Source organism: Heptranchias perlo, chromosome 31 (assembly GCF_035084215.1).
Source record: "Heptranchias perlo isolate sHepPer1 chromosome 31, sHepPer1.hap1, whole genome shotgun sequence".
Taxonomy (NCBI): domain Eukaryota; kingdom Metazoa; phylum Chordata; class Chondrichthyes; order Hexanchiformes; family Hexanchidae; genus Heptranchias; species Heptranchias perlo.
The window spans coordinates 31,566,239-31,579,614 of NC_090355.1; the positions used below are offsets into that span (position 1 = coordinate 31,566,239).

The 13,376-nt window shown below is 42.6% G+C and overlaps 1 protein-coding gene across 1 annotated transcript in view; it reads left to right on the forward strand.

Annotated features, from left to right (window-relative positions):
• The first annotated feature begins 1,140 nt into the window (after positions 1–1,140).
• Positions 1,141–13,376, forward strand: part of gpsm1b (G protein signaling modulator 1b) — a 228,485-nt gene continuing 216,249 nt past the window's right edge. The window contains 1 exon segment of the mRNA XM_067969883.1: positions 1,141–1,483. Coding sequence (XP_067825984.1) covers positions 1,477–1,483 — 7 coding nt within the window. The 5' untranslated portion in view covers positions 1,141–1,476.

Consider the following 13,376-nt stretch of genomic DNA (forward strand, 5'->3'; position numbering starts at 1 on the left):
TGTTAGGCAAGGGTATTAAGGGTTACAGAACCACGGTAGATGGAGCTAGACTGCGGATCAGCTGTGATCCAGTTGAATGGCGGAACAAGCTCAAGGGGTTGAATGTTCCAAAATGCAGCAATTTCTTGAAACTCGTGGGGAGGTCGACGGCGAGCTCCCATTTTCGGGAGGCTAATGGTGGAGAGGCGCAAATCGTCCAGCAATTTGTGATGATTCACAACATACAGGGTCTCTCTTCCTCGCCGCAAATTGCTGGATATTTTTTTAAACACAGAAATAAAAGGGTGTGCATTAAACTCACCATTATCTTCCCAGCAAATTCTGGGGCTGAACGAAGGTCTTTTCAGAGTTTTCAGATCACTCACCTCTCAGTGCCACACGTCAGTCTGAGTTATGGCCTCTGTTTTCAGCTTTACATGGTCCCAAGTGGTTGTTCAGGGACATAAGCCACTGGACATATGCCCACAAGGTCTCTGATTAGACATCGACATCACTGCGCCGTTATGGGAACGAAGTTCCAGCGCAGGTCAGGCTCGGAGAGATCTTTTGTTGACTGAACAGGTTTGAGCCCCTATGTCTTGCCGGATCTGCTGGAGGAGTCAAAAACAAACAGCCACACTCAGCCTTGCTCAGAGTTGCTGATTAAAAAAATGTCAAGTTCCTGCCGTCACTTAAGATTTAGACCAATGTCCCCCAACGGCAGAGACAGATCTCGATGTCTGCTTACAGCACTCACATGAAACACACCAAACACTTTTTTTTCAAAAAATATACTTTATTCATAAAATTTGCTACAATACATATAATACAGTTGTCATATCACATTTCAAACGTACACAATACAGATTATACAATTTGCAGGTTACATCAAGTACAGTTCAATGAACACATGGTACATAATTACAGTTTCATGACACTCTAGGGTGCCTCATTGCATTACACTCAATACAGAATATTGATTACACTTTGTCCAGTGAATGAGTCAACTCAGACTGCAGGTGGCACGCTTGCTCCACAATCAAAGTTTAATAAAAGCAAGATAGAAAAGTGAAATTAAGTTTCCTTTTCTGCAAAGGTCGCGGGTTGCACTGCAAAAGTTTGCAATGAAAGAAGCAATGGTTCAATAACTGTGTGAAGAAGAGGCGGAGTGGGGGGGGGGGGGTGTTGTCGGACGTGTGTCTGTCTGAGTCCCCGGTCTCACATCCAAGCCGGCGTCGCCGAGTGGGCCTTCGGATCGAATCAGGAACCAGACAAAAGAGGCGAGGAAGGAGCTCGGGCTCCCCGCTGCCGGGGTGGGACGGGACGGGACGGGACACCATGGAAGGAGCTGCTGTCTCGGCCAGTTTTCGATCCTCACTTGACACATCGCGGAAAGTAGAGAAAGCGACACATTGTATTCGAGTGATTGATAGTCTGACTGGAAACATTGTTGCCAAAAAGTAGGAGGCTTGGAGCCCGAGTCACCTGCGCCCGGAGATGTACAGTAAGTAGGGAAAGTTTCTTAAAACAACTTTTTAAAAACAAAACAAAACCAGGAATGCGACGACTAACCGTCTCCGCTTTTCATTTAACTTTTTTTTTTCGTTCGTCACTGACTATATTGTATCAGGGAATCTTCAGTTAAAGTATGTAAAAAGGGCTCTTGTTATATTCGTTAGTTGCCGGTTTCTCTCGTTATCTTGTCATGTTTTATTTAGTGCTGTGTCTGTCTGGTCTGTCTCTTTCCTTTTGCTCCAGAGGCCGCGGAATCAGACCTCGGTCCCCAGTAAGAGTCAGGGCGGCAGCAGGGGCGGGCAGGGACGGCCAGTCGTTTCTGATTTGTGCCCTTGGTAAAGATTTCGCTTGTGATATTTAACTGAGTAGTGGGAGTGTGAGGAGAGTCGGTAGGAACTGGAGGGGGGGTTTCTGACACTGGGCTTTAATATAAAAGGAAGCAAACTGCTGTAAATGTACAATTAATTCCCAAGTTTGATCCGTGTTGTTGGTCCTGACTTGCTAACAGTAGGAAATGAGCAGCATCCATTAACTTGTAAAAGCAATTGACGCTTAAAAGATTTAAATTTGAAACCGTGCACCAGCACCGAGCTGCTGCTTTTTAAAATCTTCCTCTCTGTTGTACCACTTTGTTTAAGTGGCCTGTACGAGCTGGCAAAGGTTTCCTACTTGTTTACATGAATAATAGACACCAGGGACTGATTGTTTACTTATAATTTTCTCCAGTGGTTTAATGTCAACTGAGCAGCAAGTTAAAATTATTTATTATTCTTAACACGTTTAAAAAGCAGCCAAGCTGTCAGCTGGTCAACGTTTAAACTTATGCTGTTAGACAAGAGTTGTCTATCTGCTTTTTTGAACTTTTTTTTTAAAAAAAGGTCACTGACACTAACGAGGTTGTGAGTGTACATTTAACCATGAATGTACAGAACTCTGCTTTCCCTGACCAGACAGCAGTGTGTGTGGACCTGTAAATTTGGCATTGTCACGTTAAGCAACTCCAGGTGGGGTGGTGGGTAGGGGTGGGCGGTAAGGTGGGGAGCTAAGAGAAACCCCAAGATAAGCTTGCCAGTCACTTACAATGGAACCTCAATTAGCTGCACTCCTATTACCTCTCCTGATCATCCTCGAGTTTTGTGAAAGTTGGGGCTTAAGTTTGCGTCAACCAGTGATTAACCAATATTTTTTTAAGGCTTGGTGTCTTGGATGCAGCAAGCTAAGTAGGTGTTATAAGCCCCAAGCTCTGGAATTCACTGCCGAAAGCTCTCCGCCTCCCTACCTCTTTGATCAAGGTTTTGGTCACCTGGTCTAATATCTTTTTATGTGGTTTTGTGTCAAATTTTGTCTGATAACGCTCCTGTAAAACGCCGTGGGACATTTTACTACGTTAAAAGCACTATATAAATGTTGTTGTTAGCTGCACATCCAGTACCTTGTAGAATTTGCTCTGATATTTAGGTTCAGGTCAGGAGCCGAGTCGAAGTTGGACTGTGGGATTTCCCTTCCACCCCCAGGAATGATAAATTGCCTACGGCATTGTTGCAGTTGATAAATACAGGTTTATTTTATATATTAGATGGCCTCAGAATTGGGGTAGAGACATCAGAAACTCTTTCCAGAGTCACCTTGTGGCCAGAGCACTATACTGTGACAATTGACATAGGAAAATTGAATGGAAATGTTGACATAGCAATTTACAATGGTAACTGTTGACAGAAAAGTGTGACCAAAAATTGTGACAACAGGATTTGAGGTTTGTGGATAAGATGTGTGTGCCCTATTAATAAAATAGATTTAGACATCTAATTTTTCTTTAAATTGGAAAACGTGATTCTGAACTGTACACAATGGGAATTTTGTTAGGTAATACAAAAAGATCAGTCTGAAAGACAAAGCTCACTGTCAGACTAATTGTAGGGGGATTAACCATTATCCACTAATTTCCACTATTGCCAGGGTGTGATTCCCACTATTCTGGCAAAAAAATCCTGTTTCATCCTGATAAGTACATGCAGTTGCAAAGCGGGATTAACAGTTGCGTTTTTCAGTTTAAATTGAAAGCTCTGCCACGATTTAAAATGTTGAAATCTTCATTAATGCACCATAACACTTGAGATGAATGCCCTAATGTGCTTACCACCTGCACCAGCTCATCCTCGGAGTTGATAACAGGGGCAGCTTATTACATGGGGGAGAAAAACTTTGGGTTTGGATCCCATCCGAGCTCTTTGTTCTGTTACGATCTGACGAAGCGTGAGTCTAATCTCTCCCTTCTGTGCAGACCAATTCATCTAACGCGTAGGCACCGTCAAACTAACCTTCAGAAACTGCGCCGTGACTTCCTCTGAATTTTTTTTCTCTTGCTCTGATTCAGTATTTTTTTTTTGAGAAAATAAAAACAGTGGGCAATTTCAATCCAGGTTTTGGTACAACCAAAAAAATGGTAAAATCAACAACAAAACCTGAAAACATAACAATTGATCATGTTATTTGTGATAACAATACATTTGCTTCTTATTGGAGCGCAAAATTACATAGAATGGTCTGTTTCTGTGTTGTGCCATTTGGCCCAACGAGTTGCATAGACTAGGCTTGTATTCTCTTGAGTATAGAAGATTAAGGGGTGAACTAATTGAGGTGTTTAACATGATTAGAGGATTTGAGAGGGTAGATAGAAACTATTTATAGAGAGAAACTATTTCCTCCGGTGGGGGAGTCCAGAATAAGGAGACATAGCCTTAAAATTAGAGCTAGCAGTCCCGGGGTGATGTCAGGAAGCACTTTTTCACACAAAGGGTAGTGGGAATCTGGAACACTTTTTTTTCCCCCCCGCTCCCCCCACCCCCCCAAAAAAAAAGCTGAGGCTGGGGGTCAATTGAATATTTCAAAACTGACATTGATAGATTTTTGTTAGGCAAGGATATTAAGGTTTACAGAACCAAGTCGGGTCGATGGAGTTCAATTGGATCATAGATGATCTGTATCTTAATAGCGGAACAGGCTCGAGGGGCTGAATGGCCTACTCCTATTCCTTTGTTCCAAAGTGTGTACCAGTGTTTTTCTCCACAAGTCACTGAATCTTACCTACTCTCCTGCTCAATCTCCATAACTATTAATATTCCTCTTTTTCAAACAATTATCTAATTTCCTTTTACAAGTTTTTATTGGCCCCTCATTCAACAGCAGTTTCTGGCAGAGAATTCCACATTCTTAGTGCCCACTGTGTAAATACATTTTTTTCTGACCTCCCTTTTAATTCTCTTTTGATCTTAAGTTTGCGTTTTCTCGTTACCATCTCTCCAACCAGCAGAAACAATCTATCACTATCTAACCCGTGGTAATTTTGAAGATCTCCACAAGGTCATACCGTAACCTTACAGCTGTCGTGATAAAGGACCTAACTTCTCAAGTTTCTCTTGGTAACTGTTACCTCTCACCCCGGTATCATCCCAGTGAATTGGCCCTTCGTTGCCTTCCGTTGTTTTTAATTCATGTTAAAGTGTAGAGAGGAATTGCAAGTTATTATAAGATGCATAGGATGGGATACTTTAAACATACTGTTCAGTTGGGAGGTTGTAATGGTGGATACCCTAGAGTGACTGCAAGGCATTAATCTGATGGATTCAGGAGGCCGAATCTGTGAAAGTGAAGTATTAAATAGTTTTGCAAACACTGTGCTGTGATTGTAACCTTGATATCATTCCAGAGAATTTTTTGTAATGTAAAATTTGTGGGTTGACAGTTTTGGAGTCAATATTTTGGCAGTGCCCGTTTGGATAACAATGGCCAATATGTGGTACAATGCAAGAAACATATTGGGTTTAGTTCGATTTACTTTATTTTCCTCCTCCTGTAGCATATTAGTGACAATACACTGAATTGGTGGTTTTCAATCTTTTTGGTTTGGGGAGGGGGCCTTGAACATGTTGAAACACTCCTAACTTCCAAGGGACTGCCACCCAATAGATCTCCATCCTAATGTCCAAGAGAATGCTACCCAAAGAAAAATGGTGCTTCAGTTCCAGAAAATTACTAAGTCAACTAATACAGAATAAAAATGTTTGAATCTCACCAATCAGGTTTCCACCCCTGCCACAGTGCTAAAACGACCCTAATTAAAGTCACAAATGACATCCTGTGTGACTGTGACCGTGGTGCATTATCATTCTTCCTCCTCCCTGTCAACCTCTCTGCAGCCTTTGTCAACCACATCATTCTCCTCCAATGTCTCCTCTCCATTGTCCAGTGCAGAGGGTCTGGCCTTCCTTGGTTCCACTCTTGCCTATCCAATTATAGCCAGAGTGTATCTGGCATTATCTTCTCTTCCCACCCTTGCACCATTACCTCTGGAGTTCCCCAAGGGCCTATTCTTCGCTCCCTCGTCTTCTTCATTTACATGCTGCTGCTTGGTGACATCATCCGAAGACGTGGGATCAGCTAACGATCTTTCTTGACCCCTCTATTGCCCCTGTGCTGTCAGACTGCGTGTTTGGCATCTAGTCTTGGGTGAGCTGCAATTTCCTCCAAACATTGAGAAGACCGAAGCCATTGTTTTCAGTCCCCACCACAAACTCCGTACCCTTGACACCGACTCCATCTCTGGTCGAACCAGACTGTTCAGGACCAAGACGTCCTGTTCAGCACTGAGCTGAGCTGAGCATCTGATCCCATATTAAGGATGGGCAATAAATGCTGGCCTTGCCAGCGACACACACATCCCATGAATGAATTAAAAAAATTCTCTTCTACTTCCACCTCCTTAACTTCCTTTGCCTTCAGCTGTCTAAGCCCTATGCTCTGGCATTCACTCCCAAAGCCTCTCCTCCTTTAAGACCCTCTTTGACCAAGTTTTTGGTCACCCCTCCTAATATCTCAATTTTTTGGCTTGGGATTTTTTTTTTGACTGACTAACGCCTCTGTGAAGTGTGTCTGGACCTCGTTCTCCAGTAAAAGTGCTATATCGAAGTAACCTGTTGTAATAAGAGTACAGAATTCTGGAGACACTATGCTCTCACCGGCAGTAATCTCAGGACTTTGTGGACTCTTTTTAGTGTCTGTTGACCCCAGTTTGAAAACCTATTCAGCACATAAGAGCAGGACACGAGCCCTGCAGTCGAATAGTTTTACCTGACTGTTGGAATGGGCCAGCTGCAAACTTTTCCTTTTGTGTATACTCCCAGGAGTGCAGGTGCAGCCTAGCTTGTCGGATTAACTCTGCGACAAACAAGCAGCTATTTCTTTTTATTAACCAATATCACATAAATAGTACAAGATAGTACAGCATGCAAACCACATCAGCCTTTTACATAACTTTAAAAAAAATATTTTAATGAGAAAGGAAGTGCAGGTATGTTGTACAGCTCAGAGAGCTTCAGAATGGATAGGTGCACATGATTCTTCCACTTATATTTGACAGTGTTGCACCTAAACCAATCTCTACATGTTCTACCCTTTCTTTCATGGGATTTGGGGTGAAGAATGTTAGTAAGATGGTCGATTATATACTGGCTGCAACATGTCTTGGCGTCTGTGGTACAGTATATGATGGTGGGGGAGGGAAATCTGTTACTTTGTCTGTATCTGATTCATAGTTGCTATTTATGTGGCTTTTTTTTTACCGTGCTGCAGCGATTTTTCATGTCGATTTTGGCCCAATGCACACGTTGCAAACAGTGAGGGTGTAGCTCGCACACACTGCACCAGCAGGAAGTTCATGCTTAGCTGAAGAGCATTTAAACACCACTTTCATGTTGGAATTCTACACAGAAAAGCACAGCAACAAACAGCGACTTACACTCCTGTAGGCACTTCTTATGTACAGAGAGACATTTCCAGCCACTTTACAAGGCAGAGAGGAAGAAAAAAAGGTAGAAAAGGTGCTAACACTGAGCGATGGCTGACAACTTGATTTCCACAATATACAGACAGCCGATATCTCAGAATCATAGAAAGGTTACAGCACGGAAAGATGCCATTCAGCCCATCGAGTCCGTGCTGGATCTATGTAAGAGCAATCCAGCGAGTCCCACTCCCCCGACCTATCCCCGTAGCCCTGCACATTTTTTCCTTTCAAGTACTTATCCAGTTCCCTTTTGAAAGCCACAATTGAATCTGCCTCAACACCCCTTCTGGCAGTGCATTCCAGATCCTAACCACTCGCTGTGTGAAAAAGTTTTTCCTCATCTCACCTTTGGTTCTTTTGCCAGTCTCCTTAAATCTATGTCTTCTGGTTCTTGATCCTTCTGCCAATGGTAAGAGTTTCTCTCTATCTACTCTGTCTCGACACTTCATGATTTTGAATAGCTCTATCAAATCTCCTCTCAACCTTCTCTGTTCCAAGGAGAACAATCCCAGCTTCTCCAGTCTATCCATGTAACTAAAGTCCCTCATCCCTGGAATCATTCTAGTAAATCTCTTCTGCACCCTCTCTAAGGCCTACATATCTTCCCTAAAGTGCGGTGCCCAGAACTGGACACAATACTCCAGTTGTGGCCGAACCAGTGTTTTATGAAGGTTCATCATGACTTCCTTGCTTTTGTACTCTATGCCTCTATTTATAAAGCCCAGGATCTGGTCTGCTTTTTTAACCGCTTTCTCAACCTGCCCTACCACCTTCAACGATTTGTGTACATATACCCCCAGATCTCTGTTCCTGTACCCCTTTTTAGCATTGTGCTCTTTAGTTTATACTGCCTCTCCTCATTCTTCCTACTGATATGTATCACTTCGCATCTTTCTGCATTAAATTTCCTCTGCCACGTGTCCTCCCATGCCACCAGCCTGTCTCTATCCTCTTGAAGTCTATCACTATCCTCCTCACTGTTCACTACACTTCCAAGTTTTGTGTCATCTGCACATTTTGAAATTGTGCCCTGTACATCCAAGTCCAAGTCATTAATATATATCAAAAAAGCAGTGGTCCCAGCACACTGACCCCTGGGGAAGACCACCCTCCAATCCGAAAAACAACCATTCACCACTACTCTGTTTCCTGTTACTTACCCAGTTCTGTATCCATGCTGCTACTGCCACTTTTATTCCGTGGCCTTCAATCTTAATGACAAGCCTACTATGCAGCACTTTATCAAACGCCTATTGAAAGTCCATATACACCACATCAACTGCATTGCCCTCATCTACCCTCTCTGTTACTGCATCAAAAAACTCTGTCAGGTTAGTTAAACATGATTTGCCTTTAACAAATCTGTGCTGGCTTTCCCTAATCAATCCACACTTGTCCAAGTGACTGCTAATTCTGTCCCAGATTGTTGTTTCCAAATGTTTCCCCACCACTGAGGTTAAACTGACTGGTCTGTAGTTGCTGGGTTTATCCTTACACCCTTTTTTGAACAAGGGTGTAACATTTGCAATTCTCCAGTCTTCTGGCACCACCCCCATATCTAAGGATGTTTGGAAGATTATGGCCAGTACCTTTGCAATTTCCACCCTTACTTCCCTCAGCAACCTAGGGTGCATCCCATCCGGACCGGGAGACTTATCGACTTTAAGTACAGCTTGCCTTTCTAGTATCTCCTCTTTATCAATTTTTAGCCCATCCAGTATCTCAACTACATCTTCTTTTACTGAGACTCTGGCAGCATCTTCTTCCTTGGTAAAGACAGATGCAAAGTACTCATTTAGTACCTCGGCCATGCCCTCTGCCTTCCATGAGTGGATCTCCATTTTGGTCCCTAATTGGCCCCACCCTTCCTCTCACTACCCGTTTACTGTCTACATGCCGAGAGAAGACTTTTGGATTCCCTTTGTATATGTATTGCAACTGGTTCGGTTGTTAAATGTTTATTTGCGTATTGAAACGGTGAGTAACCGTGAGATTACAACATCTTAAAATAGAATAATGACGAAGAGGCATTGTGGTCACTGTATCTGAATAACATGTTTCATTGACACAGTGGATTAGCAGACTGTTCTTTTGCATCTGGGACCTATATTCAAATCCTGCTAGCTGTAAAGCTTCAAAATAGAAATGAGTGAGAACAGTCATTGGAATTCTTAATTCTGGTGGAACACAAATTGGCAATCTTAAGGAAATGAGGATAACTCTTGCGGCAGAACTGGAAGGAAGATGAGGAGAATTTTTTTTTATGCTGCGAGTTGTTTTGATCTGGAATCCACTGCCTGAAAGAGTGGTGGAAGCAGTTTCAATAGTAACTTTAAAAAGGGAATTGGATAGATACTTGACAGAGGAAAAAAATTGCAGGGCTACGGGGAAAGAGCAGGGGAGTGGGATTAATTGGATGGCTCTTTCAAAGGGCCAGCACAGGCACGGTGGGCCGAATGGCAGCCTCCTGCGCTGTATCGTTCCATTCCATAAGCAAATTCACATTGATGCAATAGTCTGTGGTTGGGGCTAGCGCATGTTGTTTGGAGCAGTGCAGCGGAAACTTTACCTTTCGGAGTGCTCAGTGTCACTGGGGAAAGTGAAGAAGTGTTCCATTTTCCCAGCACAGACATCCCTCCGCCTTGATGAGCATAAAAATTTGCCAGGAATTTTTTAAAAATTTCTATTCAAATGAGTGAGAGATCAGTAGTCGGTGTATTGATTGCACAACCCAGGAGGCACTAGTGTGCCATATACTGAGCAGTTTCTTTCAACTTTGAAACTTTCATTCTTGCTTCAACCAACTCTTGAATTTCAGAGAACATTTGTCCTGTTGGTGGTCGGCCAATGGGCTGTTGAAAGGCAAGTTTGCAATTTCAGTTTGGGGTTTCCTCATCCTTCTACCCACCACCATTCCTTGCGTTACACCTTTTGTTAGTAAGCTCCTTGCTTATTTTGATTCTGATAGACATTCAAGCAGCTTTCATTGTCGTATTGGGATCTGTTGACATGTCTTCAGTGCTTTTGGTTCCTTCATTTCCAAGCATCTGCTTGGCTCACCCGGCCTCACTGCCTGATGTTTAGTACACTCCACAGATGATTTGTTCATTTCAAAAATCTGTTGGCTGTTTCTTGGCTTTTGGCTTCAGCGTTCTTGATTTTGTAATTGTAAATAAGTGGTTATTGCTTCATACTGTTGCTATAGTTGCAGTGCAAAATCCAGGGCTGGGGCCTGACTTACCCTGAAGTGAAACAGAGTGAGATTCCCTGAAGGAAGTCTCGCTGTACTTTGTTCTGGATTCAGGCCAGACTCCAACTCTGCACTTACACTGCAACACCTTAGCAAAGTGCAAGAGTTTTCCACTGATTCTGCTGTGCAAATGCAGCTTGGCAAAAATTGTTGCCCTATTAAAGGCATTTTGAGTAGGTCTTCTCCTGTGATACTGTGAAGTTCTGTTCCCATTATATACCGTGTTGAGTGGTACAGTAGTGTAGCTGTTATGTTATTGGACTCGTAATCCAGAGGCCTGGAATAATAATCCACAGAGTGTGAGTTCAAATCCCACTATGGCAGTCTGAGAATTTCAACTTGGTTTTAAAAATCTGGAAGTTAAAAGCTGGTATCAGTAAAAGTGACCATGAAAATGTTACATTGTCGTGAAAACCCACCTGGTTTACGAAGGTCCTTTAGGGAAGGAAACCTGTCGTCCTTACCCAGTCTGGCCTATACTGTAACTCCAGTCCCACACCAATGTGATTGACTATTACCTGCCCTTTGAAGTGGCCTCGTAAGCCACTCAGTTGTATTAAACCGCGATCAGCAGTTCAAGAGGAAGGCCCATCACCACCTTCTCAGGGCAACTAGGGACGCCCACATTCTGAGAAATTTTCAAAAATAATTGCCCTTGTTAAGTTTTTCTATTTAAGTATTGCACTAACAGATCTCCCTTAGTATTGCTCATGGTAAGTCAGAGTTACATTGAGTTACATCAAGACTACAGCAAAGAAACAGGCCAGTCAGCCCAATTGGTCTATGCTGGTGTTTATGCTCCACCCACCCCTCTTTATCTAACACTATTAGCATTCCCTTCTATTCCTTTTTCCCTCATGTGCGTATTTAGCTTCCCCTTAAATGCATCTCTGCTAATCGCCTCAATTACTCCTTGCAACAGTGCGTTCCACACTCTTTGGGTAAAGAAGTTTCTCTTGAATTCCCTATTGGATTTATTAGTGACTGTTTTATGTTTATGACCTCTAGTTTTGGACTCCCCCACATGTGGAAACATTCTCTCTACATCTACCCTATCAAACCCTTTCATTATCTTAAAGACCTCCACCAGATCACCCCTCAACCTTCTCTTTTATAGAGATAAGAGCCCCAGTCTGTTCAGCCTTCCCTGATCAGTATATCCTCTCGGTTCTGGTATCATCCTTGTGAATCTTTTTTTGCACCTTTCCCAATGCCTCTATATCCTTTTTATAATATGGAGACCAGAGCTGTTCACAGAACTCCAAGTGTGATCTAACCAAGGTCCTATACAAGTTTACCATAACTTCTTTGCTTTTCAATTCTATCCTTCCTAGAAATGAACCCGAGTGCTTGGTTTACCTTTCTTATGGCCTTTTTAACCTGCGTCGCTACTTTTAGTGATTTGTGTATCTCTTCCCCCAGATCCCTCTGCTCCTCTACCCCATTTAGACTTTAATTATCCAAGCCATGTGTGGCCTCCTTATTCTTCCTACCAAAATGCACCATCTCACACTAATCTATATTGAAATTATTTTGCCAATTACACGCCCATTCTGTAAGTTCATTGATGTCTTCTGGTATTTTGGGCACTCTTCCTTTATATTAATGGCAACCCCCAATTTGGTGCCCTCCTCAAATTTTGATATTGTACTTCCGATTCCCAAGTCCAAATCATTAATGTAAATGGTGAACAACAGTATTCCCAGCACTGATCCCTATGGAATACCACTTCCCACATTTTGCCAGTTTGAGTAGCTACCCTTAACCCCGACTCTCTGCTTTCTGATACATATTCAGCTTGCTGTCCATTCTGCTGTCTGTCTCCTGACTTCACATGCTCTGACCTTAGTCGCGTGTCCACTATTGAAGGCCTTTTGAAAATCCATGTTCCCTAGTTCTTTTCTCATCTCCTCAAAATTAGCTTTTTTTTAATCTATTACTTTGTCCTTTGTCTTACTTATGTCTTTCTCAATCATTATTTTGAACCTCATTATGTTATGATCGCATTTGCCTGGATGTTCCTCCAAGCTCACTTCTCTCATCTGCTCTGGTTCATTACCCGTTACCAGATCTAGCAGTGATTCCTCTCTTGGGCTTCTTGAGTACTGTGTAAGAAAGGAGTCCTGAACGCACTGTAAAAACTCCATTCCCTTTTCCCCTTTCCCTACCTCTTGCCAGTTTATTTGGAGGTAGCTGAAATCTCCCTTGATTATTATTCGATGCCTTTTACTCATTTCATACATTTTCCTACATATTTTCCCCTTTAGTTCCCTTCCACTATTAGGAGGTCTGTAGGATACCCCTATTAACGTGATCGATCCCTTCTCATCCTCAGAGGATATGCTGTTTTATAATTCAGGAGCATTAAACCATATCACACTGAATATAATATCCTGCTACTATGGGGAAGCTTGTGAAATTGGCCTGCCTCATTAAGGCTGGATGATCATCTTGTAAATAAGCACATGAGGGGGCTGATTGCTAATTCATGCCAATTAGAAGGTGTATTCTGTGTTGCTGGTAGAAATTTCTCAGAAATCAGCAGGAAAGGATGACCGGTTTGCTTTCCTTTTTTTTTGTGTGTCACATTTGCACGTGTGACACCTGAAGTGTGACGTATAGGTCACAAAATGTTATATATACTGTACGTGGTGCGAGAGGGGGAAGAAATTGTGCAGCAGGCAACGTGGAGATCAGCCAAGAATTTGCATTTGTCTTTTGTTGAGAAGGGTTTGGAGAGGCTTGTAATTGTGGTTATTATGATAATAGATCAGAATGCAATATGTACCT